The sequence below is a fragment of the Pleurodeles waltl genome, chromosome 8, assembly GCF_031143425.1.
Source record: "Pleurodeles waltl isolate 20211129_DDA chromosome 8, aPleWal1.hap1.20221129, whole genome shotgun sequence".
Lineage (NCBI taxonomy): Eukaryota > Metazoa > Chordata > Amphibia > Caudata > Salamandridae > Pleurodeles > Pleurodeles waltl.
In genome coordinates this window covers 457673015-457700862 of record NC_090447.1, presented here as the reverse complement: position 1 = coordinate 457700862, position 27848 = coordinate 457673015, and the positions used below count along the sequence as shown (strand labels likewise).

At 47.8% G+C, this 27848-nt stretch overlaps 1 protein-coding gene across 2 annotated transcripts in view; it reads right to left on the bottom strand.

The window, feature by feature from the left end:
- NMS (neuromedin S) overlaps positions 1-27848 on the bottom strand; it is a 418782-nt gene that overhangs the window by 381762 nt on the left and 9172 nt on the right. The window contains exon 2 of one of the 2 annotated variants that reach the window (XM_069204397.1): positions 10955-14183. The exons of the other annotated variant lie outside the window; for it this stretch is intronic. Coding sequence (XP_069060498.1) covers positions 11924-13243 — 1320 coding nt within the window. The 5' untranslated portion in view covers positions 13244-14183 and the 3' untranslated portion in view covers positions 10955-11923. Of the gene's footprint in view, positions 1-10954; positions 14184-27848 lie in introns of those variants that run through there. 2 annotated transcript variants of the gene reach the window in all.

Here is a 27848-nt window from a genome sequence, read left to right as displayed (position 1 = left end):
TACATCTTTTAGTAAAGTTGATTTTGAGATTGTGCGTTTGAAAATGCCACTTTTAGAAAGTGAGCATTTTCTTGCTTAAACCATTCTGTGACTCTGCCTTGTTTGTGGATTCCCTGTCTGGGTCAGTTTGACAGTTGGGTTGTTTTTCACCTCACACCAGACAGTGACACAAAGGGAGCTGGGGTGTGATCTGCATTTCCTGATTAGCCATCTCTGCTAGGAGGGAGGGGTGGAGTGGTCACTCTCATCTGAAAGGACTGTGCCTGCCTCTGACAATGCTGTCTCCAGCCCCCTGGTGTGTGTCTGAGGCCTTGCCTGGGCAAGGCAGGATTTCACAAGAGGGTGTGAGTCCCCTTTGAAGAAAGGTGACTTCAAAGACTAAAATGGGTATAAGAAGGGCACCCAAACTTACAAACTTCAGAAACACTTCTGGAATCAAGGGGAACCTCTGCCTGGAGAAGAGCTGATCGCTGAGGAACAAGTGCTGCCCTGCCTGTGACTGTGCTTTGTGGAGCTTTCCTGCAGTGCTGCTTCTGCCAGAGTAAGAGGGCAAAGACTGGACTTTGTGTGCCTTCCATCTTGAAGAAGAAATCTCCAAGGGCTTGATGTAGAGCTTGCCTCCTGTTGTTGAAGTCTCAGGGATAGCAAAGACTTCTTCCTGCCAGCACCTGGAGTCTCTGGAGAGACCCCTACTCTGCTCTGTGGTGCCCTTCCAGTTCCTGGGACCCTGAAAGGAGAGGCTGGCAGCCTAAGGACAAAAATACACGCACCGAGCACCGTGCGGAGAAAAGATCGACGCGAATCCGATCGCGGCTGAGAAAACGACGCGACGCCGACTCCGCAGCTGAGAAACGACGCCGCTGGAAACGCGACCGGAGAATCGACGCCCGGAGCAGGAGAAACGACGCGCAGCATCGCTGACGAAGGCTGAGAGATCGCAACCAGCGCCGCGGGACTTCGGACCGTCGCGTGGCTGGCTTTTTCGACGCGCCTCGCCGAGCCGAGCTGTTTTCGACGCATATACCCGTGCAGGGTTATTTTCGACGCACACCGCCCGTGCGGGGTTATTTTTGCCGCAAACCAGGTACATTTTCACGCTAGCAGCGCTAGTGTGGTGTTACAACTACCTAAAGACTCTTTTTATTTTAAACCTTTAAAAAAATCATAACTTGACTTGTGTATGTTGGATTTTTGTCGTTTTGGTCTTGTTTTGTCTAGATAAATATTTCCTATTTTTCTAAACTGGTGTTGTGTCATTTTGTAGTGTTTTCATTAAGTTGCTGTGTGTGTTGGTACAAATACTTTACGCCCAGCACTCTGAGGTTAAGCCTACTGCTCTGCCAAGCTACCAAGGGGGTAAGCAGGGGTTAGCTGAGGGTGATTCTCTTTTATCCTAACTAGAGTGAGGGTCCTTGCTTGAACAGGGGGTAACCTGACTGTCAACCAAGGACCCCATTTCTAACATTGGTGACCAGCTGTCGGGATTTGGACTTGTATTTGTACTTGACATACAGTAATTAAGTGTACACTACTGTTTTGATCTCAGACCACTACGTGACCACATACTACTTGTCTTGTGATTCTGCTTTTTGTTCTCTGATGTCCTCCTGGAAGTATTGATGATATTTTTGGACTTTGTTTTTTGGTTGTGAAGCCTTTGCAGAAATGGAAGTCAATTTCTGGCACCTATCTATGTATAAAAAGTGGCAGCTTAAAGCATTCTGCATGGAAAGGGGACTGGCTGTGAACAAGGAATCCAGAAGGGAGGATCTTGAGTCAGCCCTGTTTCAGGATGAATTGAAACGTTGTCAGGCAACACCACCAAATGAGTCTGAGGAGGATAACTACTCTGAGGAGGAGGACTACTCCAAAGAGGAGGGCAGTGGCCCTGAGGAGGGAACAGAAAGAGATGATAGGCTCCTAGCTCGAATCCGGAGTCTGGAAGAGCTTAAGAGGGCCGAGGAGAAGAGGGCCTTAGTCCTGGCAGAAAGGAGGAGGGACTTAGAGATTAAAAAAATGATTTATGCTTACGAGCTTAAATTGAAAGAGCTGGAAGTCATGAGGGCTGAGTCCAGCTGGAATGGTGGCAGCAACAATTGTATATCCAGTGATGCTGCAGAAGTACACATGCCCAGAGAGGTGGTGCCCTACTTGAAGGAGGGAGTTAACACACGCCAGGAGGTTCAGGGGTATGAGGTAGCTCCAGTGATGCACAGGGTCCCTGAGGTGGATTGGGGAACTGGCATGGGGAATCATATTCCTACTGGTGGGAGGGACACTCTACTGACTCTAGTTGAGAGTGACAGGGAGAGGGGTTCCCCCCAGGTAGAAGTCCTGGTTATGGAGTGTGAAGACATCCCAGAAGAGTGTGGGTTGAGTGTCAGGGACAGTCAGGTACTGTCTCACCAGTCTCAGGAGGGTGATGTGGGGTGCTTTGTCAAAGCAGAGTCACTGGATGGTTGGGTGAAGGGTACTTTGGTTAATTCATGTGAGGGGCTGAGTGATGTAATTGCTGGAGAGCATATGTCTAGTCCTTATTTTCCAGAGCTATGCCAACACCAGGTGGAGTGTGAGTTCTCTGACCCCAGGGAGCTTACAATGGAGGCAGACTTCTGGGTGAGTACCAGAGAGTCTGAAGAGGCATTTGGGGGTGCTCCTGAGAGGAGTGGTCTAGGTAGTTCCCAACCAGGTGAGGTAGGGAAGGATTGTAGTGTCCCAGGTAGGTCCCAGTGTAGTGGGATGGGTGAGGGACCCCATGTCCAGTCTCAGAGGAGAGGGAATGGGGATGGGTTGAGGCCCAAGGTGCCCGAGATCCGGTCCCAGGTCCTGGAGGGTTCCCTGCGGGAACACCAGGAGGGGAGCCTAGCCTGTACCATAGGGCCATCTGTTGAGGGAGACCCCACAGTGTCAGGAGAACTTGGGGGGGCGGCTGTAGCCAGCGTCCCACCAGTTCTGGTGTCTGGCAGTACCACTCCTAGTGAGGGGGTGCAGAAGTCCAGACAGAGGGTTGAGAGGGGGTTGCGGACCCCAGTGGAGAACCTGGAGGGTCAGGGGTCAGCTCTGAGAGCAGAGCCCCCCATGAATGACCTTGGTGAGACCATTTCTGGGTTGGGGGGAATCCAGACTCTGTCAGATGGGCAGAGGTCAGGAGACCTGCGCCAGCCAGACTCTTGTGTGGCCCTTCGGGACAGTGTGTCCCTTGAGGGGGGTAAGTGTGCCCCCCTGGAAGTCCTGGTGTGCCAGGCAATGGTTCAACCGCAGGGTGGTGACCCTGGGTTGAATGATCAGGTTCAGGGGGTAAACTCTGACCTGATGGGGGGTAAGTGTGCTCCCAAGGAAGTCCTGGTGTGCCAGGCAGTGGTTCAACCGCAGGGTGGTGACTCTGGGTTGAATAATCAGGTTCAGGGGATAAACTCTGACCTGATGGGGGGTAAGTGTGCTCCCCAGGAAGTCCTGGTGTGCCAGGCAGTGGTTCAACCGCAGGGTGGTGACCCTGGGTTGGATGACCAGGTTCAGAGGGTAAACTCTGACCTGGTAGGGGGTAGGTATGCCCCCCAAGAAGTCCTGGTTTGCCAGGCAGTGATCCAGTCTGTGGGTACAGACCCTGGATTGGGAGGCCAGGTTAAGGGTGTCCCCCCTGACCTGGAGGAAGGGGCTACTGCTAACAGTGCCCCTGCCATGTTGTCTTCTGGGGGGGCCACTCCTAGTTGGGTGGTTCAGGACCCCAGAAGAGAGGGCAGGGGGAGGGAAGCCTCACCCCTGGCCCTGGCCCAACCTGAAGGTACAGACCCCAGGTTGGAGGATCAGTTGCAGGTTAACATCCCTGCACTGATGGAAGAATTGTGCAGGACTGCTTCTACAAGCACCCTGACAGTTTTTGACTCTGGGGGTGCCGCTTCTGCAGGGAGGGTACAGAGCCCCAGAGGGGAGGACCAGGGTCAGGTTGTCATCCCTGACCTGGTGGAAGAGAGAGTGGTCAAAGGGTGCCAGGCACCTGGGGCTACCACCCCCCACTCTCCACAGTCACAGTGGTTAGAGAGGCCTGAGGTCGGGCTCTCATCCCTGACAGTTGTCTGGGGCCACTGTGGCTTGCTGTCCTGGTGGACAGAGTTGCCCCTGGGGGGGGAAGGACGAGAGTCACACCCCAGGGGTGGAGTGGGCAACACCACTGTGTTGGCCCTGGTGGTAATATCTGCCCATTGCAATACATCTGTGAGCAAAGTAAAGTTAGGTGTTGCACAGATGGTGTCTGTAGATGTGGAGAAGGGTTCCCCATGGGTTAGCTTAGTGGGCCCTGAGAGTATGGACAGAGGGATCCAACTGGAGTCAGGAAGGCGTAGAACTGGAGCATGCCCCTGCTGTTGTGGGCCTGGGTCCCTGTTCTATCGCCCCAATCAGGGAAGTACATCAAGGTATTGATTGTTCTCCCCTGGCTTTAGGCTGGTAGGGGGTCGTGTTGGACTTTTGCTTTTGCAGGGTCATCCCCAGACTTTTTGGCCTCCTGCCTCCTATATTTTTCTGACATGTTGCTGTTGGCTTTTCAACTCTGAGCACTTTACCACTGCTAACCAGTGCTAAAGTGCATATGCTCTCCTGTTTAAATTATATGTAAGTGGTTCATCCATGATTGGCATATTTGAATTACTAGTAAGTCCCTAGTAATGTGCACTAGAGGTGCCAGGGCCTGTAAATCAAATACTACTAGTGGGCCTGCAGCACTGGTTGTGCCACCCACATAAGTAGTTCTGTAATCATGTCTCAGACCTGCCACTGCAGTGTCTGTGTGTGTATTTTTACACTGTAAATTCGACTTGGCAAGTGTACCCACTTGCCACGCCTAAACCTTCCCTTTCCTTACATGTAAGGCACCCCTAAGGTATGCCCTAGGTAGCCCCAAGGGCAGGGTGCAGTGTATGGATAAGGTAGGACATATAGTAATGTGGTTTATATGTCCTGACAGTGAAATACTGCCAATTTCGTTTTCACTGTTGCAAGGTCTGTCTCTCTCTCATAGGATAATATGGGGGCTACCTTTAAATATGATTAAAGTGTAGATTCCCCTAGAGAGTAGATGGACAGGTGGAGTTTGGGATCCCTGAACTCACAATTTAAAAATACATCTTTTAGTAAAGTTGATTTTGAGATTGTGCGTTTGAAAATGCCACTTTTAGAAAGTGAGCATTTTCTTGCTTAAACCATTCTGTGACTCTGCCTTGTTTGTGGATTCCCTGTCTGGGTCAGTTTGACAGTTGGGTTGTTTTTCACCTCACACCAGACAGTGACACAAAGGGAGCTGGGGTGTGATCTGCATTTCCTGATTAGCCATCTCTGCTAGGAGGGAGGGGTGGAGTGGTCACTCTCATCTGAAAGGACTGTGCCTGCCTCTGACAATGCTGTCTCCAGCCCCCTGGTGTGTGTCTGAGGCCTTGCCTGGGCAAGGCAGGATTTCACAAGAGGGTGTGAGTCCCCTTTGAAGAAAGGTGACTTCAAAGACTAAAATGGGTATAAGAAGGGCACCCAAACTTACAAACTTCAGAAACACTTCTGGAATCAAGGGGAACCTCTGCCTGGAGAAGAGCTGATCGCTGAGGAACAAGTGCTGCCCTGCCTGTGACTGTGCTTTGTGGAGCTTTCCTGCAGTGCTGCTTCTGCCAGAGTAAGAGGGCAAAGACTGGACTTTGTGTGCCTTCCATCTTGAAGAAGAAATCTCCAAGGGCTTGATGTAGAGCTTGCCTCCTGTTGTTGAAGTCTCAGGGATAGCAAAGACTTCTTCCTGCCAGCACCTGGAGTCTCTGGAGAGACCCCTACTCTGCTCTGTGGTGCCCTTCCAGTTCCTGGGACCCTGAAAGGAGAGGCTGGCAGCCTAAGGACAAAAATACACGCACTGAGCACCGTGCGGAGAAAAGATCGACGCGAATCCGATCGCGGCTGAGAAAACGACGCGACGCCGACTCCGCAGCTGAGAAACGACGCCGCTGGAAACGCGACCGGAGAATCGACGCCCGGAGCAGGAGAAACGACGCGCAGCATCGCTGACGAAGGCTGAGAGATCGCAACCAGCGCCGCGGGACTTCGGACCGTCGCGTGGCTGGCTTTTTCGACGCGCCTCGCCGAGCCGAGCTGTTTTCGACGCATATACCCGTGCAGGGTTATTTTCGACGCACACCGCCCGTGCGGGGTTATTTTTGCCGCAAACCAGGTACATTTTCACGCTAGCAGCGCTAGTGTGGTGTTACAACTACCTAAAGACTCTTTTTATTTTAAACCTTTAAAAAAATCATAACTTGACTTGTGTATGTTGGATTTTTGTCGTTTTGGTCTTGTTTTGTCTAGATAAATATTTCCTATTTTTCTAAACTGGTGTTGTGTCATTTTGTAGTGTTTTCATTAAGTTGCTGTGTGTGTTGGTACAAATACTTTACGCCCAGCACTCTGAGGTTAAGCCTACTGCTCTGCCAAGCTACCAAGGGGGTAAGCAGGGGTTAGCTGAGGGTGATTCTCTTTTATCCTAACTAGAGTGAGGGTCCTTGCTTGAACAGGGGGTAACCTGACTGTCAACCAAGGACCCCATTTCTAACAACCAGTCTATGGCGTTTATGATGTCTTCCAACCTACCACCTACCTGGATGGCTTTGGAGGCCATGGCACCCCTAGCAGAGTGTGCCCCAAATTCCTTCACATTAATGCCCACTTCCATCATAATCCATTTCACCCATCTAGCAATCGATCGGGAAGATACTGCTTTAAAAGGTTTCTTTATAGAAATCATTAACTGTCTCTCCCTCAGGGATCTGTGTTCAGCCGTCATCTCCTTCAGGCATCTGACCACACACAGCTTGGGGGTATGTTCAAAAGCTGGATAGGTTATCGACCTGGTATTACATTTTGTCCTTCTGGATACAGTGAAAGTTACCCCCTCAGGTGAGAAGGTGCAAGCCTATATGTTGAGGGCTCTCACATCCGAAACCCTCTTTGAAGATATAAGGCAGAACAACATAGCGGGCTTTGCTGACAACTCTTTTCTCTAGAGATATTGGTTATCCTGCCAAGAAGACAAAAGGCGCAGAACTTCTTTGATGTCTCACAGTTCTGAATATCTAGGTTCCGGGGGATTTGATATCCTGATACCTTTGAGCAATTTGCACACCCAGCGATGCTCCCCCACAGGGCGATTGTTCAGTTGGGGATGCCCCGTTGAGATTGCCGATCTGAAAGAATTGATCGAGGAATACGATAAACATATTCTTCCAGGAAATTTATGATATCTGAAATTTGGGCCCCCATGGGATCGAGGTGTCTTTCCACACACCAATTAACCCAGCGGTTACAGGCAGACCTGTATCTCTTACGTGTGCCCGGTGCCCTAGCCTGGCAGATAAGTCTCTCAGCCTCATTTGAAAGACTGCTGTCTTCCCAGCGGCTCCTTAAATCATCCCCGCCATAAGGTTTAGATGGCCCCGGAGAACCATAGGATGAGGGTGGCCTGAAGGGTCCAACAGTATCTATGGGAAATTCAGAAGAAGGAGCGTGTAGTTGTACGAGAGTTCCAGCAGAGTCAGGAACCACACCACAGCGGGATTACTAACACCACTGAAGCCCCTTGACGACGCACTTGAGCAGACACTCTCGGAATCAAAAGGAAGGGAGTAAAAGTGTAAACTTGATCCTGCTCCCAATCTTGTAAAAACCCATCCACTGCTGACGCCCCCAGGTCCGGTGTAGGAAAGTACCATCTTGCCTAGCATGTTACCCCCATTTTTCACTGTATATATGTTGTTTTAGTTGTATGTGTCACTGGGACCCTGGTAACCCAGGGCCCTAGTGCTCATAAGTGTGCCTGAATGTGTTACCTGTGTAGTGACTAACTGTCTCACTGAGGCTCTGCTAATCAGAACCTCAGTGGTTATGCTCTCTCATTTCTTTCCAAATTGTCACTAACAGGCTAGTGACCATTTTTACCAATTTACATTGGCTTACTGGAACACCCTTATAATTCCCTAGTATATGGGACTGAGGTACCCAGGGTATTGGGGTTCCAGGAGATCCCTATGGGCTGCAGCATTTCTTTTGCCACCCATAGGGAGCTCTGACAATTCTTACACAGGCCTGCCACTGCAGCCTGAGTGAAATAACGTCCACGTTATTTCACAGCCATTTTACACTGCACTTAAGTAACTTATAAGTCACCTATATGTCTAACCTTTACCTGGTAAAGGTTAGGTGCAAAGTTACTTAGTGTGAGGGCACCCTGGCACTAGCCAAGGTGCCCCCACATTGTTCAGAGCCAATTCCCTGAACTTTGTGAGTGCGGGGACACCATTACACGCGTGCACTACATATAGGTCACTACCTATATGTAGCTTCACCATGGTAACTCCGAATATGGCCATGTAACATGTCTATGATCATGGAATTGCCCCCTCTATACCATCCTGGCATAGTTGGCACAATCCCATGATCCCAGTGGTCTGTAGCACAGACCCTGGTACTGCCAAACTGCCCTTCCTGGGGTTTCACTGCAGCTGCTGCTGCTGCCAACCCCTCAGACAGGCAGCTGCCCTCCTGGGGTCCAGCCAGGCCTGGCCCAGGATGGCAGAACAAAGAACTTCCTCTGAGAGAGGGTGTGACACCCTCTCCCTTTGGAAAATGGTGTGAAGGCAGGGGAGGAGTAGCCTCCCCCAGCCTCTGGAAATGCTTTGTTGGGCACAGAGGTGCCCAATTCTGCATAAGCCAGTCTACACCGGTTCAGGGACCCCTTAGCCCCTGCTCTGGCGCGAAACTGGACAAAGGAAAGGGGAGTGACCACTCCCCTGACCTGCACCTCCCCTGGGAGGTGTCCAGAGCTCCTCCAGTGTGCTCCAGACCTCTGCCATCTTGGAAACAGAGGTGCTGCTGGCACACTGGACTGCTCTGAGTGGCCAGTGCCACCAGGTGACGTCAGAGACTCCTGCTGATAGGCTCCTTCAGGTGTTAGTAGCCTATCCTCTCTCCTAGGTAGCCAAACCCTCTTTTCTGGCTATTTAAGGTCTCTGTCTCTGGGGAAACTTTAGATAACGAATGCAAGAGCTCATCCGAGTTCCTCTGCATCTCCCTCTTCACCTTCTGATAAGGAAACGACTGCTGACCGCGCTGGAAGCCTGCAAACCTGCAACATAGTAGCAAAGACGACTACTGCAACTCTGTAACGATGATCCTGCCGCCTTCTCGACTGTTTTCCTGCTTGTGCATGCTGTGGGGGTAGCCTGCCTCCTCTCTGCACCAGAAGCTCCGAAGAAAACTCCCGTGGGTCGACGGAATCTTCCCCCTGCAACCGCACGCACCAAAAAGCTGCATTACCGGTCCCTTGGGTCTCCTCTCAGCATGATGGGCGAGGTCCCTCGAATCCAGCGACTCTGTCCAAGTGACCCCCACAGTCCAGTGACTCTTCAGCCCAAGTTTGGTGGAGGTAAGTCCTTGCCTCACCTCGCTGGGCTGCATTGCTGGGAACCGCGACTTTGCAGCTACTCCGGCCCCTGTGCACTTCCGGAGGAAATCCTTCGTGCACAGCCAAGCCTGGGTCCACGGCACTCTAACCTGCATTGCACGACTTTCTAAGTTGGTCTCCGGCGACGTGGGACTCCTTTGTGCAACTTCGGCAAGCACCGTTTCACGCATCCTTGTAGTGCCTTTTTCTGGCACTTCTCCGGGTGCTACCTGCTTCAGTGAGGGCTCTTTGTCTTGATCGACGTCCCCTCTCTCTTCAGGTCCAATTTGCGACCTCCTGGTGCCTCCTGGGCCCCAGCAGCGTCCAAAAACGTTAAACGCACGATTTGCAACTAGCAAGGCTTGTTGGCGTTCCTTCAGCGGGAAAACACTTCTGCACGACTCTCCACGGCAAGAGGGATCTGTCCACCAAAGGGGAAGTCTCTAGCCCTTTTCGTTCCTGCAGAAACCTCAGCTTCTTCTGTCCAGTCGAAGCTTCTTTGCACCCGCAGCTGGCATTTCCTGGGCATCTGCCCATCTCCGACTTGCTTGTGACTTTTGGACTTGGTCCCCTTGTTCCACAGGTACCCTAGATTGGAAATCCACAGTTGTTGCATTGCTGGTTTGTGTCTTTCCTGCATTATTCCTCTAACACGACTCTTTTGTCCTTAGGGGAACTTTAGTGCACTTTGCACTCACTTTTCAGGGTCTTGGGGAGGGTTATTTTTCTAACTCTCACTATTTTCTAATAGTCCCAGCGACCCTCTACAAGGTCACATAGGTTTGGGGTCCATTCGTGGTTCGCATTCCACTTTTGGAGTATATGGTTTGTGTTGCCCCTATCCCTATGTTTCCCCATTGTATCCTATTGTAACTATACATTGTTTGCACTGTTTTCTAAGACTATACTGCATATTTTTGCTATTGTGTGTATATATCTTGTGTATATTTCCTATCCTCTCACTGAGGGTACACTCTAAGATACTTTGGCATATTGTCATAAAAATAAAGTACCTTTATTTTTAGTATAACTGTGTATTGTGTTTTCTTATGATATTGTGCATATGGCACTAAGTGGTACTGTAGTAGCTTCACACGTCTCCTAGTTCAGCCTAAGCTGCTCTGCTAAGCTACCATTCTCTATCAGCCTAAGCTGCTAGACACCCTATACACTAATAAGGGATAACTGGGCCTGGTGCAAGGTGCAAGTACCCCTTGGTACTCACTACAAGCCAGTCCAGCCTCCTACATCCGGGCACAAGCTGAAGTACCTCATCAGTTGGGCATTTAGTCTGAATGCAAAGAGATCCACTGAACACGGTTCCCAGCGTTCCATCAGTGCAGAGAAAAGTCCTCTGTCTAGTTGCCAATCGCAGGTGTCCTCCAGATATCTGGAGTTCCAGTCTGCTAACACATTCTGGGAGCCTGGGAGGAATGTAGAAGCCTAATTATTCAGCACCCATCCAGGATACAAACGACCGTTAGCCACCTCTTCTAGGTAAACATAAAGAATTTAATAGAGATAGAAAGACATGTACATGGAGGATGCTCGGTACTAGTTGTACACGAACAGCCCGATACAAGGAAGTAATACACGATCTTTTATAGTATTAAACCACAAACATAATTCAACGTTCTATTGGTTCTTTGGCATTGACGTATGATTGACGTATGACTATTTCTCCATTATGGCTGAAGGTAGTTTTTCCTATCACACCATATATAGTAATAAAAAGCATAGAAAAGGATTTTACACAAGGTGGCCTACGTGCCTAATATCACATGGTCCATCTTGTGACATAACTAGACAACATCACGTACTCAGACTGGTACTTTCCAGAAGGGAGATTGCTTCAGCTAGCATGCAATGACGATGATATTTCATGATGACTGTTCAGAGAGCAAGCCTTGCAACATAATGCATTCCTAGCAGTAGCGAATTACATTTGTAGACCTCTTTACTTAATGATAGGCCTGTGCAGAGATTGTCATTGTGTATCACAGGGGCCACCAGGCATAGCATACCTAAGAACTGTAAAATGTGATTCCACATTCCGCCCTCTGATACTCAATGACAAATCTAAGGGTCATGGTGTATTGCTCTCATTTCTACCTCTTGCTCGTCCCTGTTGTCATCCTTATATCTTTTTCTTCGGTAATGTGTGTGTTTCTGGTGACAGGTTTTTTTCAAGAGTAGGGCCAGGAAGGATGGACAAACTGGTATAAGCACACATAGCGTTATCAGTGCCACGATCCCTATCACTAGTACCTCTACCAACCAGGTACCCCAACCCCTGAACCATGCTGCTATTCCATCCAGCATTCCTCCAACGTCTGTCCCATCTGCCACTTTCCCAGCTCCTTCTTCTACCTTCTTTATGTCCTCTATTTCCTTTCTTATATTCCCACTGTTATCCGGTATATACACGCAGCATTCCTGATGGATCACAGCACAGACCCCTCATTCTTTTGCCAGGATGGTGTCTAGTGCAAGCCTATTCTGGATTACAACTGCCCTCATGTCTGTGAGTTCCCCAGTGATGTTCCCTAAGGCTGCTGCGGTGTTGCTTGCCAGCCCTTCCACTAATTCGGCCAATCTGTGAATTTCATATTGTGAGTGTGCTATCCCTAATGGCATCACTATGATCCCCTCTATTGCTATTACCTCATTCACCCATGTTGGTGTCCTCTTTCTGCGCACCCCGCCAAGTGTTCTCTTTTCCCCCTTCTGTAATTCTGTTCTATACGCCATTTTTGGTAGCACGAATGCTAGGTAGCAGGTACCTTGCCATCCTGCTGGCAATTTAAAAAATGCCGATGTCCCACATATAATAAATATTCCTTTGGGAGGTGTCAGGCCTATGGACAAGCCTGTTGTGTCATTTCTTTTGTAGTCCAGGCTCAATGTTGTATTGCAAATACTATGTCCCACATCAATTCCGTTTTTGCTAGTGTCTGCGTTACCTCTTGAGTATTTGAAACACGATGGTGCCTTTATTTCTGCATCTATGGCCAGGCATGGTATTCGTTGTTCTGAGCCATAATCCCTTTCAGTGTAACCCTTCCCTCTTTCTGTTGTAAATGCATTCCATAAATTCTCTTCTCCTTTCTTCGGATCTAATCTCCTACACTTCTTTCTTCTCCTTCTATCTTCTTCCTTCAATTTATTTGACACTCTTTCTACCAATTGTTCTTGCATATTTCCTACATAAGGTTCGTCTTCCAAACCATAGTCATCCCTTTTTCTCCTCATTTCTCCTATGTTTATATTTTCTCTTATTCTCTCCTTTTCCCTTTTCCTTGTTCTCATTTCTTTTAAATTTCCCCCCAACATATTATCTAATATGTTACATGCCACGAATGCTGTGAGGGGCATCTGAGTGTAATTTATTTTCTCCTGGCTAGTGGTCGGTAGGTGGGTACATATATAACAATCAGACACATTTGCTAGTTCTTTGTACATTGATACCATTTGCACAAATGTATTGTCCTTATAATCTTCTCTATCTTCTTTCCATTTTGTATATTTCAGCCATTTTGTTTTATCCTCCACCCTCTCATGTTGTTTTAAGTTATTGTTGTTCTCACCTCCGGTTGCTCCTTCACCTTGGCCACTTTTGGGGATGTAGTGTTCCTTGTCGAGCCATGGACTATGTATGTCGTCTTTATATACTATCAGGATTGTTGTTAGTACTATAGCTGCTACCGTTGTGAGTAATGCTGTGACCACCACGGGCCACTTCTTCTGCTCCTTTTTCTTACGTTGTAATCTGAAATCCATGTCGTCTTATAGGGTGTGGTTGGATGTGGCTAACACTTGAAACCAGTTCTATTGGTATGTAACCTTTGGTACCTCCTTATTCCTGTAGGAGTGCCACACGAGTAGTCTATTCCTTCGGTATATTTTAGGGGTGACGTCGAATGCTATTTGACACTTGTAGTTATGCAGAGTATAAAGGGATGAATCCCAATGTCCAGTTCTAAGGGAGTTGGGTGCGATAGTCCACTGACCCGAGGGATGGCCCTTTTGTCCTATTTTTGCTGTATTCCTAATTGGAAGAGGCACCTCCCAATGGGCCTACAAGCCGCACCAATCCTAGTGACCGGCCGCTTCCGTAGGACTGGGATCTGTACCTCTTGGTGCACATTTTTCTTGCAGACTTTTAGTATTCTGTTCGTTTATATCCTGATGTCTTTAATACTTAAGTGGGCTTGCTTGACTCTCTGACTCCTGTGGAGAGTAGCACGAGCAGTTCTGAAAGAATATCCTGGTGTCTTGAAGGACCCGCTTGCACCCTCCGACTCCTGTGGGGTTGCAGCACGAGCAGTCCAAAAACAATGTTCTGGTGTACTGGGGAACCCGCTTACACTCTCCGACTCCTGGGGGAGTGTAGCACGAGCAGTTCCGTCAGTGTTGGCTTGTGGCGCTTGTTGAACGAAGGTTGTACCGCTGTGGTGAAGGTGGCATTACTCTCGTCTGCAACTTTGTTGCCAGCTGGTCGTCTTTTGGTCCAGCGGCCTTCTTGGTGTGTGAGGTATGGACCCAGGATGTGATGCCCTCACACTTTACTGCTGTGGCTGTTGTCAACAGGACTTGGTGTGGTCCCCGTCCACCGTGTTTGAAGGCAGTGACATCTGGTGTGGGCCTTTACCCACACCCAGTCTCCAGGATGCAGTCCGTGTTCTGGTGGGTTACCTTCTTCTGGTAAGGCCTGCAACACCTGGCGGTGAAGATAACGGAGTGTCTCAGTTATTTTTTTACAGTATTGTAACAAGAGATCCTCAGTTATAGCCAATGGGGCAACTGACATGTGTCCTGGTATGTTCATGGGGCGACCAAAAATCATTTCATGGGGGCTCAGTTTTGTGATGCGGTCAGGTGTGCTCCTCATGGAAAGGAGTGCCAATGGGAGTGCGTCTATCCATGATAACTCTGTCACTGCGCATATCTTCCCTATCTTATTCTTCAGTACCCCGTTCCTTCTTTCCACAGCTCCCGCTGCCGGTGGGTGATAAGCACAATGTAACTTTTTAGTTATTCCCAGGCCTTTGCAAAGGCCCTGAATAACCTGCCAGATGAATCCTGGTCCATTGTCAGAACTTAAAAGAGTCGGCACCCCAAAACGCGGTACCAGTTCTTTTAATAAACACTATGCAACAGTTTGTGCATCACAATTTTTTGTTGGGTATGCCTCCACCCATTTGCTGAACATGCACACTATTACCAGAACATATCTTATTTTATTCACCGGAGGCATTTCAATGAAATCCATTTGGAGACTTTCAAAGGGTCCGTGTGGTGGTGGAAAGTGGCCTGGTGCTGTTGGGGTGCCCTTTCCTGTATTATATTGTGCACACACGGTACACCTTTTACATAACTGTTCTGCACATTGTCTGAATTTTTGGTTGAACCAGCACTGTGAAAACAGTCGTATGATTCCATCCCTTCCCACATGTGAGGGGTCATGGAAGAGCCGTGCCATGGAGGTCAGGAACAGGGAGGGCAAGCATATCTTCCCGTTTGGTCCCACCCAAATGCCGTCTTCATTTTTCTTACAAGCTGCCCCCTCCCATTCTTCACATTTCTTTCCTTGTGCCTGTAGCTGTACGCTTTTTGGGTCAAAGTGTGTGTTTTCCTCTTTACTTCTTATGTCAGGTGTTACCTGAACCATTTCGTATTCACACCCACTAAGTGCAATTTTCCGTACTTCCTTGTCAATAAATGCGTTTCCCATTGAAACGTAATCCTTTGCTGAGGTGTGTGCTGTGCATTTTACAATCGCCACTTTCTTGGGCATCAGTAAAGCTTGTAGCAAGTCAACTATCAGTGATGCATGTTGTATCCATTGGCCTGCTGAGGTGAGGAACCCCCTCATTGCCCATAGCTGACCAAAGTCATGTGTGACACCAGATGCATCTTGACTGTCTGTGTAGATGTTTGATGTCCGTCCCGCTGCCAATCTGCATGCTCTAGTCAGTGCTATCAGTTCTGCCGCTTGAGCGCTTGTTACTGATGGTAACCTCCCTCCTTTTAGTAACCTCCTAGCCATTCCTACAGCATAGGCGGCCTGACTGTTCCAGTGTGGTCTCTGATGCATGAACCATCGACAAATAGATCGCCTTCTGCCTCGGGGAATGGGGTGTCTCTCAAATCTGGCCTAACTTTGGTATGTCTCTCTGTTGCTGCAACACAATCATGGAAGGAATTGTCTATTGTTGGGTCATCGTGATCTCTTTCAGTTGGTAGCAGGCAGGAGGGGTTCAGAGTAGTGCACCTCTTTATTTTAATATGTGGCGCAAGCAGTGTTAGCTCATAGCGTGAGAGGCGGGCATTTGTCAGGTGCTACGTCTTGGTGGTGGTAAGTAACGTGTCCACTGCATGGGGAACGTGTAATATTAATGTGTGTGCTAAGACAATGTTCTCTGATTGTTCTACTGCGAGGGCCGCTGCTGCTACTGCTCTTAAACATGGAGGAAGGCCTGCTTCCACTGGATCTAGGGTGGCTGAATAGTAAGCCACCGGCGGTAGTAGGTACTGTGTTTCTGTGCTAGGACCCATAGTGAGCAGCCCCCCTTTTCATGACAGAATAAGTGAAAGTCCTTGGTGTAGTCAGGGAGACCTAGTGCTGGTGCGGCACACAATTCTTTCTTCAACTCTTGGAAGGCCTCCTCACATTGTTCCGGCCAGGGTACCTTGTCTGGCACATCTTTGTGAGTTAAGTTTAACAGTGGTCTTGCAATCAGGGAGAAGTTTGGTATCCAGTGTCTACAGTAGCCTGCCACCCCCAGGAATGCACGAACCTCTGTTTGTGTCTTTGGTCTTGGGTGTTGTGTTATGGTGGCTATCCTATCAGGCAGCAATTTCCTAACTCCCTGGGATAGCTCGTGTCCCAGGTACTTCACTTTTGTTTGACAGACCTGCAACTTCTTTTGGGAGACCTTATGTCCTTTCCTTGCTAGGTGGCACAGTAGAGCCACCGTGTCTTGGACGCAAGCCGTCCGTGATGGTGAGGCCAATAACAAGTCATCAATGTACTGTATCAGGGTAGATCCTCCCGGTAGATGTAGTGATGCAAGGTCTGACCTCAGAGCGTCCGAGAAGACTGAAGGGGAATCACAGAAGCCTTGAGGCAACCGTGTCCACTTGAGTCTTCTCGATCTGAATGAGAACGCAAAAAGATCTTGGGAATCCTCGTGTAGAGGCACTGAGAAGAACGCATTGCTGAGATCTAGGACGGTGAAGTGGGTGGCTGTACTTGGAATATTTGACAATATGGTTGCTGGGTTTGGAACTACTGGGAATGATGGTACTACTGCCTTGTTAAGTTCTCTAAGGTCCTGAGTAAACCTGTATATCGGGGCTCCATTGGGCCCTGTTGCTGCCTTTTTCACAGGGATTATCAGAGTGTTGCATGGGCTACTTCTAGTTTCCCGCAATATTCCTTGTCTCAAGAGATCTTCTATTACTGGAGCTATACCCTCCTCTCCTTCCTTGGCCAATTTGTATTGTGGTACCTGTGGTAACTTTGCACCAGGGCGCAGCAACACTTTTACTGGTGGGTAGTCCAGAATTCTTCCTACATCATTTGGTCCCTTCGCCCATACCTCATTGGGGACCACTTCTTGTAGTTCAGGGGGAAGAGTGTGTGACTGTTCCTGCTTGACTGTGGTGCAATGGGTGAATGCCTGTAATGTTATCCCATTCTCCTTACTTTCCAGGAAGATGCCTTCCGGTGAGCATCTAATGGTACACTGTAGCTTGCATAGGAGGTCCCTACCTAGCAAATTTACAGGACAGTATCTAGTGAAGATGAATTGGTGGTTAACGGTGATAGGACCTACCGTGAGTGTTAATGGCTGTGTAAGGAATTCGTCCATGGGTTGCCCTGTCATCCCCACCGCTGTAATTTGTACTTCTGAAAGTGGTGCATTTGGTATATCGGAGGCTCTCAGCATTGATCTAGTGGCCCCAGTATCTACTAGGAATGGCACTGTTTTGCTCATCACCGTACCCTCCACGTAGGGGCCGGCTTGATCTACTGATAATACCGGTCCCATGAAGTTTGCCTCTGGGGGAGGAGGAGGAATCCGTGTCCTCTTTGTGGTGCTTGTGGTGTGTCTTGATGCGTGCCCCACCCAGCGCATGCCTGTTCATAGGGGTAGGCATCGTATGCGTTGTTGGTGTAGGGTGGGGGTGGTAGTGCTATTTCCTGCTGCTGCCTCTGTTGCCCTCTGCCCCCCTGTCCTACAGCTAGCCGTGGGCAATCTGCCTTCCAGTGTCCTTGTTGGTTGCAATGGAAACAGGTAGTGCCTGGCGGGGGCGTGAAAGGTACCCTTTCCCCTCGTCCCCTGCCCCTTCATCTTCCTCTACCCCTTCCCTGGCTGTTGTTGTAAAACCTTTCCTGTGCCACCATAAGTTTCACCTTATCCTTTTTTACCTTTTCTTCCTCTGTTTTTTTGCATGTTTTCCTGGTAATCAGCGCAGTACCTAGCTGCTGCTAACACTTTGTCAATTGGTTCTTGTTGCCAGCACATATGTGAAGTTTGTAAGTGACTCTGTATGGGTTGCTGTAATCCATACACAAAGTTAGTTACAAATGCTGGCATCGCCTCTCCTAGTGGGTTCTTCATCCCACTGCTCTGTTGGTACACCTGGAGTAACCGGTCATAGTAACTTGTTACACTTTCATTCTTTTCTTGTTTTGTATGTATTATTTTTGACCAGTCTGTCTTTTCCTCTGGTACCTTTTCTTTGATGTATTTAATTACCCTCTCTCTTGCTTTCTCCACTGCTTTTCCTGGTGCCCCTCCTTTACCCCTTTCTGGTTCCTCTGTTGGCCATTGTACCACTTTCTTACAATCCTCCCAGAGATCCCGTGGTATTATTATGCTGAACAGCATGTTTAAATCCTTCCACAAAAATTCCCCCATTGCCACTATCCTGTTCAACTCTGTGTACCATTTCTGTGGCTCTTCACGTAGTTTTGGGTAGTCCTTGGTGAAGGCATACAGGTCACTGCGAAGCCATGGTACGTAGACGTATGTTGTTACGTGGCCTTCCTCCCCTATTGTGGCTGTGGGCACCTCTCTCAGAGGCATCACTATCTTTTTCTGTTCCCTTTAATTCTTGTAGTATCTGCGCTGTATTTAGCCCTTGTAGCAGTGTGTCCCAATTTTGTAACTTTAGTATAGCAGTTTGTAATGTTTCGTACAATTTTTCATCCTCCCACCCTTGAAGTTCCTCATTAGTAAAGCTCATTCGCGAGGTGTCCCAATGGTGTTCTGCGGGCAGGTCTTTTGCCATTTGTTGTGTATATTTCTGGTGTACTTGTGGGCCCCTGGTCATTAATTCTGTGCGTGCTAAGGTAACCAGTTCTTCCCTGTATGCACTAGTCAGTTCGTCCTTTAAGTCCACCAACTTTTGCCTCCCTTCTACCAGGTCTTTCATTAAAGACTTACACAATTTCCCATCTGATTTAAAAAAAAAATCTTTTCTTTGCATACCAGGGGAGCTACTGGGTGTTTTTCTTGACATGCTGGGGGAGCTACTAGGCGTCCCTCCTTGTGACATGTTTCCTGATAAGCTATTTCTTCTCCTTCCTCCATTTGTATCCTCATTTTGCGCTGCTTCTAACATTATGGAGTTGTGTTTGGTTTTGTGAGTGAAAACACATATATCCCATATTATTTCCTGCAGGTCTGTTACGCTTCTAACCTCATCTAGCGTTGTATCCTGAAACTGCTGTTTCCATTGTGTCTTCAGTAAATTAATCTTTTTATTTCTCTTTTCTACTTTTTCCTTTAGTTTTTCATTTTCTTTATCCAATTTTAATGCCATATGTACCACTTCATTTTTCACTTCCTCCAACATTTCATGCTCATTTAACCCATCTAATTCTACTTTTTTCATTTCCTCTCTTATCAACCTCAGTGCCACTTGGCGTGCTTCATTTGTCTGTGCCTTTTTCTGTTCCAGTGATAGCTCCTGGGGTTGTGTTACTGTTATTTTTGTTGCTGCCTGCGCTGGCTCCTCCGCCCGCGCTTCCGTTCTACTTAGTCTCCCTGTTAGGAGGTCTTCAATGAGTGGGTCTTCAACCTCCTCCTCTGTCATTCCCTTTTCCCTTTCTTCCTGTGGTTGTGCACTTACCACAGGAACACACGGGAATGTACCCAACACCTCCATTCTTTTCTCTCTCCACTCTTCCCTTTTTTCACTCCTCTTACTCTTCTCACATCCCTCATTCTTCCATTCCAACATTGTTTTATGTACTTTATTTTTCACATCGCTGGTCATCCGTAATTCTTTTAAATAGGAGGTCCATGCGAAAAAAGCGTCCCATTCTAAACCCCTTATCTTACGTCCCTTGAAAGTCAACATCTGTCTCAGGTATGTTATTTTATTCATGTCATAGGTGCCAGTAATAGGAAACTGCAAGTCCGGTCTTTTAGCTGTCAATTTATGCCATTTTTATAAGAACAATAGTGCATGTAAGCCTTCCTTAGTAGCTACTTGATATGCTGGACTGTCCTTAGGGGGGCTTGGTTGCTGTGTCTCCAGTTTGTCTTTACTGAGAGGGTTCCCCATGACTGTCTTACCCTAGCCTTTTGTTACATAACACGAAGACAATTACAATCGCTCCAGAAAACAGTAGGATGTTGGTGTGTTCTTTACACCGCTCATACCCCGTGACACAGAAGGGATAACAATGGGTGCATTCACGCAAGGAGCCTCTCTCTGCCAACAACAATCATTTATTAGTAAAAGCAGGAAGCCGGTCTGCATTCATGCCACAATTCAGCCAGCCATTCCATTCCACATCTGGGCAACGCCCTTTTAACCTGGGGTTGGCTTGGCGCCTACAACACCCTCTCTGGCCAGAGTTATCCGCCCCAGCCCCTCCGGCTGGGGACTGCAAACAGCGACTTGTGCTGTGTTCTGAAGCAACACCGCTAGTTGCCTCTATTCCTCGGACTTCGTTTTTAACAGTAACAAGCTACATGAAATACAGGAAGCTAATCTAAGTATACAGCTGCAGCCCAGGGAGGAAGGAAATGGTGTAATACAATGGAAGGACTGAATTAACACAGAATGCCAGCAGCCGGCGGACGGCTATAGTTAACCATCTGAATGTTTTCACGAGGTGTATTAGAGGCGCCCGCAATAGAGGAAGAAATGCCCTTGGAATGCCACTGGAGACAGAGAACAAATGCTATGAGAAAGAAGAGCAGGCTAAGGGGTACGGTATATATATATATTAACCATAAATCCATCACCAACACTATGCAGGAAACACATTAACGAAACAACTCAGTTACCTTCCTGTCTCGTGATATTTACACTTAATATACAAGAAAGCAAACAGCGAGAGCAGGATCACGAGGCAGCAATAGATACTCACGACAGCCCAAGCCTGCATCACAGGAGGGGCCTTGTCCAATTGATTGTTCAGTAGTAGGCCCGACCGAAGCAGGAGCTGGGCTGAAGGGAGTCATCTGCTGAACGAGACCGCATTCTTCATCAAATGTAGAAGCCTAATTATTCAGCACCCATCCAGGATACAAACGACCGTTAGCCAGCTCTTTTAGGTAAACATAAAGAATTTATTAGAGATAGAAAGACATGTACATGGAGGATGCTCGGTACTAGTTGTACACGAACAGCCCGATACAAGGAAGTAATACACGATCTTTTATAGTATTAAACCACAAACATAATTCAACGTTCTATTGGTTCTTTGGCATTGACGTATGATTGACGTATGACTATTTCTCCATTATGGCTGAAGGTAGTTTTTCCTATCACACCATATATAGTAATAAAAAGCATAGAAAAGGATTTTACACAAGGTGGCCTACGTGCCTAATATCACATGGTCCATCTTGTGACAGAACTAGAGAACATCACGTACTCAGACTGGTACTTTCCAGAAGGGAGATTGCTTCAGCTAGCATGCAATGACGATGATATTTCATGATGGCTGTTCAGAGAGCAAGCCTTGCAACATAATGCGTTCCTAGCAGTAGCGAATTACATTTGTAGGCCTCTTTAATTAATGATAGGCTGTGCAGAGATTGTCATTGTGTATCACAGGGGCCACCAGGCATAGCATACCTAAGAACTGTCAAATGTATTTCCACAGGAGGTAATCTGCTGTCACCTATATGTGATGTTGAAGGCAAAAGTGCCAGAAATCTTTTGCTAGCTCTGCTAGGGCTTTCAAGCGAGTGCCTCCTAGGCGATTTATGAACTGTACTGCGGACACATTGTCCATCCTCAGAAGGGCACAGCAAGAGATCCTGTCTCTTGTCAGGGACCTGATCGCGAAAGATCCCGCCAACAGTTCCAAGCAGTTGATGTGGAGATTGAGCTCCTGTGGAATCCAACGTCTCCCCATCGAGAGTTCCCCACATCTGGCACCCCAGCCGTGCCGGCTGGCGTCTGATCCATTTATCAGATCCGGCACTGATCCAAAGATCGCCCTGCCGTTCCAAGCCTCCATGTGGTCCAGCTACCACTGGAGCTCCGTCCTTGCCTCTGGAGAGAGGGCTATCAATTCTGAGTGAGTCACACCTCATCTGAGATGGTGCGCTTTCAGATGTTGAAGTGCTCTGTAGTGTAGGGGCCCCGGGAAGATGACGTAATTTGAGGATGAAAGCAGTCCCACAATTCTGGCCAACTGCCGGAGGGAGATCCTGTCCCATCTCATGACCTTCTTCAGTTCTTTCTTGATCTTCGTCACCTTTGAGATTGGAAGGCTGAGGGAAGCTGTGTTGGAATCTATGATAAACCCCAGAAAGGTCATAGATTGTGAAGGAGGAAGCTCTGACTTCTGTTGATTTATTACGAGCCCCAAGTCCTGGAGTAGCGCAATAGTCAAGGTTGCATTGGAAAGTAGTTATGAGCAGGACTGATCCATCAGGAGGATATCGTCTGGATAAATTATCAGGCACACCCCGAGACCTGAGATGCACCACCACTGGTTTGAGCAGTTTCGTGAAGCACCACAGTGCCGATGATAGACCGAATCGGAGAGAAGTGAATTTGATCACTTGTTCCCTCCATAGAAATTGTAGAAACCTGTGATGTGGAGGAAAAATCAGGACCATCAAGTAGCTATCCTTGAGGTCCAATTGAATCATCCAGTCCCCTTGCAAGAGGAAGTCCCTGAGCATGTGGATACCCTCCATCTTGAAGTGTCTGTATACCAACCATTCGTTGAAGGCTCTGAGGTGGATAACCAAGCGGAACCCTTTGTCCTTCTTTTCCACCAAGAATATATTGCTTAAGAAACCCCTGGGATGGAGAACTGAACTGTGGATAGCGTCCTTCAGCAAAAGATCCTGAACCTCTGAGTCGATCCCCGCCGTGTCCGCGTCTGAGAAAATCAAAGGTCTTAGGAGGGATTCCTGGACCGGGGTTCCCCAGAATTCTATGTGGAACCCTATGACTGTCTGCAAGACCCAAGCATCTGAGGTTATGTGTGCCCACCTGTGTGCAAACCTCTGCAGTCTCCCACCGAGGGCTCAAGGGAAAGAAGGGATAATTCTTACCGTTAGGGCCTCATCAGGCATTTGCTCCACCGCGGGCACCTTTCCCGGGTCTGTTCTTCCCTCTTCCCTGATACGGGAAGGTGCCTTAACGGCCGTCTCACCATCCATTGTTCCTATTGGCGTAGTTGCTGGGGCCTTGCTGGGTAAAGCGGCCAGAGGAGCGACCTATGCCTCTTCTGGCCCTGCCAAAAACCTTTCCAGGGAAAATTTGTTTGATGGAGGTTTGTGGCTTGGCAAGCGCCGAAAACGTGCCCACAAACTTGCCCAATTCCTTAATGCATGGATCACCAAACAGGTGTCCCTGGGTGACCACCCTTGCCTCTGACCCAGAAAGTTCCCCCAGTTTGGAGTCTATCTTTATTAGTAATGGGCAGCATCTCTCCGCGGAGATGGTGCAGTTGGCATTTCCCAGAGGACAAACTGCCCTCTGGGCCCATCCTGCCACGATGTTTGTTGGCAGGAGAGTGCCTGAGTGCCTTGTCTGCTAGGTCAGTTGGATGATCTGTGTTAGGGGTCCTAACACGTCTAATAATTTATCCTGGCATGCCCTCCAGGAACGGTGATGCCCTTTTTAGGGTCTTTTGTGTACTTCGCAAAGAAGGTACACAGTTTGGGGTCTATGTCAAGCGTGGCCCCTACTTTGCCCGCTAACGTAGGGTCTGGACATTCAGCCTTCAACCTGACGCGAATCTCCTTATCCGGGGGTCGCTGGATTTTGCTGCCTACATAGTCAGCAACCTCTGCTCCAGTCACCACTCCGAGAATCTGGGATGGTATATACCACCAGGGTCAAACATGTCCGAAGTGGACGAGTACCCTTCCTCTGGATCTGGCGTATCACGGCCGGATGCCATGGTCGACCGGAGTCATGTTCCTCGCCGGAGGAAGACTCTCCCTCTGTGTCGCCCTCTGCCAGTATGGGTGACCCCATTTCAGGGTTGAATATGGGTTGATCCTCTTCACCAATCTCGCCGGGCCATATCTCCTCCAGGAAGGGTGCTCACTTTAGCACGCACACACTGTTATGAAGGCTTCGGTGAGGCGTTTGATGCCCTCCAGGTGCCCTGCGCCACGCTTGCAGGTTGTCTTGGGACCTGTCACCGCGGTAACACTTTGGCCTGCTCCTGTCCCCCCAAACATGCCTGTCCCCTTAGATACTTGCTCTGACAGTTTGGCCACGCTGTCCTTTAGAGAGGTCCAGGCCTTGGCTGTGGCCTGAGACAGCAAAGCATCCACCTCAGGGGGTAAATAGCGATGGGAGGGGCCTTCCCCTGGGGACAGGCAAGGGAAAAAATCATGGTCCTGCAGGGACTGCATTGGCACCAGAGCGGTTACAGTAGGCAAAAACAGTGACAGGAAAACACCTTGTTAGTTCTAAGGGCAGCCCCCTGTGCTCCTGTCAAAAATGAAGGCCAATGGCCTTTGCTAGCGCTTCACGCTGTCCGCGCTATGAGCCCCAGCAGGGGGTTGTCCTTACTGCCGAGCGGTGTTCCGCAGAGGTTGGAGGGGTTGTCAGTGAGCCACAGGCTCAATCCCCTGCATCGCAGTCCCCACTACGATCAAGCACCCACGGTGACTCAAACCGCCTAAGGGATGCGCTCCGGATCACAACAGCAGCGCAAAAGAGCCTTCTCTAGTGGACACGACGCATCACTGAGTAACGAATCTGCACTCGGACTGAAAAGCCTGCTGCACGATCATTGGGTGACAGAAGCACACTGTAAAAAAATACAAATAGGCAGGCAATAAGCACTTTACACGTTCAACAATCTCTAAGAGGCAGTAAGGGCAAATTTGACTTAACTGACGCTCAAGCAATAAAGAAAGAGGAAGGACCATGGCAATGGAAGATATATGTATGGACAGTCGGAAAGGGAAAGGATTGGATACTGGTTACCATGGAGATATGTTGGACTCATGGGTGTTGTCGTTTTTTACGTTTATTGTTGAACATTGAACTGGCTGTTATAATAAAGGGTGAAGACAGAAATGAAAGACTTGCCTCCGGTCCTAACATAGAATTGAGGAGGTTAGCTCCTTATAGGTAGGCCATATGTAAACTAGCGACAGCAACTGTAAATAAATGAAGAGGCCTATGATCCTCTGCGTTTCATCATAATAACAAATATATTGAGAAATAATATGTCCACGACTATTCTAAAGTCTGTGAGAACACAATACTTTGATACATGCTGAAAATGAAATCTAGAGTATATCTTGCCATACGCAAGGGTCCTTACACAATCTGCTGAAATTCGAGGAGAGTACGTGCTTGGATAACAGTCAAAGCTTGAGCATCAGCCAAAACTTTAAAATTGTCAATAATAAATAAATAATCACAGGTTGAAATGCTGTATGCTATAAAGCACCTACTTTGTAATAAGAAAATACCACAATAACAAAAGTGAACTAAAATGTATACAATATGATAGGTGGGAGATGTTGCATATGTAATATGGGCCTACACATATTCGCAGATGTCAGGGAGGAATCACTCCATGTGCATTAAAATATGGTGAATCTCTAACACAAGGCTAGAAATCTGACCAATATAAAATACTTTACTCAGGAAATGCTTTTCAAAAATGCATTCGGGCAATTAGAGCAGCTGGTAACAAAACGGGTGAATAAACAAGAAGGCACAAATATATATATATATCCCATACTGCAAAGAGTAGGCTTCAGATACATCAACTTGCCCTCTGCCAGGTGAGACGAGCTCTACATTTGATTTTCATTCTGGTAGTTGTAGTCATGGTTTTATGTTTTGAAAAATCAACAGAACAACCAAGATTAAAGCAAGACCATCAGCTGTTTGAACCACTTACACTGGCATGAGCAACGTAAGCTCTCTGCACAGTCTTACGTTTTTTGGAGGGGTGCCGAGAATGAATTTATAATAAGTTCTCAGTACCCAGCAGAGTGGGCATAGCATGTCCTTGTCTGCAATCCCATTGGTGCTCACTGTTTGTCTGTCATCCTGCTGACGACTCCTGAGTGGAAGCAGGTAGCCAGGCTGGAGAAGAGCATCTGCCCCCCACCCTAAAAGTAAAAATTCCTTATTTTTAAAATGACTAATGTGTTTGTTTTATGCAAAGTAGCATCACGTTGTCACGTTGGCAGACATCTTTGAAGTACAGAACATAACAAACAGGGCTGAACTTGGATGGAGCCATTGGAGGCCGGTTTAGAAAGCCAAGGGCTTATGTTGGTGCTCTGTCGTTTTCCCGAGCTCACCAAGATTAATTACAGCTGGTACTTAGGAGCTTAAAGAGAGGTGGAGGGAACCAAGGGATGAACAGCAAGCGAACAAGAAGGAAGAGTTAGACAAGAGAGAGAAAATGTTGAATGGGGAGAGAGAATGAGGAGAGAAAGGTAGTGCACTAGTTTGAGGATTTTTGCTAGAGCCACTTTTGGTTTCCCAGTCCGGCGCTGACAATACATTTTTTATATACTTGTCAGACGGCCTCTGCATTAGTTCCTATACTTTTAGAATGACACAGTCACCAACACTGGCTGGCCAATCTGGACTCATTTTAAAAGCATCCAACATTGCCAAAGCCAATTGTGCCAGTCAGTATGAAATGGGAGAGAGGCACTGAGGGAGGGAGAAAAAAGGAGGAAAAGGGTGCCAAACAGCAATGGGAGTGGGTGCAAATGCCAGAAGGGGTGTAAAAAAAGGCAAGCAAAATGGGGAGTAGAAGACGATGCAACATGGAGCAAGGGAGTGGGGAAGTGAAAAGGAAAGAAGCACATGATGGAGATAGCAAGAAAACACATGCACACTCATGGAGTGCTGGAAGAAAAAGAAGTTCCCTGAATGTAAGCAACATCTTCAGTGGAAGGATCCAGTGCAACCAATCAGAACTCTCTGAGATCAAAGTGTTCCTGGGTAGGACAAACACAAGTATAGCGAGAAAAGTCATCAAATCAGAAGTAGGGAAGTGGGAAAGACAACAAAGCCATCCACTCATGAGCAGTGGGCTGTCCCCAGCACTCTTTGTGTGTTGTAAACAACAGGTCTGGCCTACCGACCTCTAAAGCTGTCTCTAGCCAAGACCTAAAAATGGTAACTTGCTGTTGATACTCGATATAATAAAATGCAACCAATTAAGTCTTCTTTATTTCATAGTTCTAAGAGTAGCAGCCCAGGCCCCTGGAATTAGTAGACCTTATTGCTAATTCCATGCACATTATGAATGAAAATATTTCAAGCTAATTATGAACGACAGTTGCAACTCCATCTTACCTCCTTGTATTTAATTGTATTGCTATGATCACACCTGAAAATACTGCAATCCAATAGAAACAGATCCTCATCTATCAAAAGCTGGGAGCTTGCTAGGCAGACTCCTGATAGGTTTGCCAAGATAGACATCCCTTTAATCTCACTTTTCCATAGTAATATCATTATTTCCTCTCTCTCTTTCTCTCTATACTCCCTCTCCTCAACTTCTTCCACCCCGAAACCAGATCCTCTCCAAAATCATGTTTCCTAATCCTACCATAGGAAGTAATAGTTAGGGGTGAGAACTGGGGAGAGTAGGGAAATATCAAATGAGTGGTCAAGAAAAAAGCCACAAAGTCGGATATTAACAGTTTCCCACTATGAGAAGACTTGGAAATTGCTTTCAAAGTGGGATAGAAGATGGAAATCCCTATACTTAATGGGAGTGTAGGGATCCAGAACCTTATACTGGCAAATTGTCAAGCAGCAGACGATCCATTTGACTTATGGTTAGGCTAAGGATACCTCCTCCTAGAAATCCATGTCAGAGATTTCCTGGTTTTATGACTATTTCTCTAAGAAATCAAACCTTGCAGCTTTGAATCTA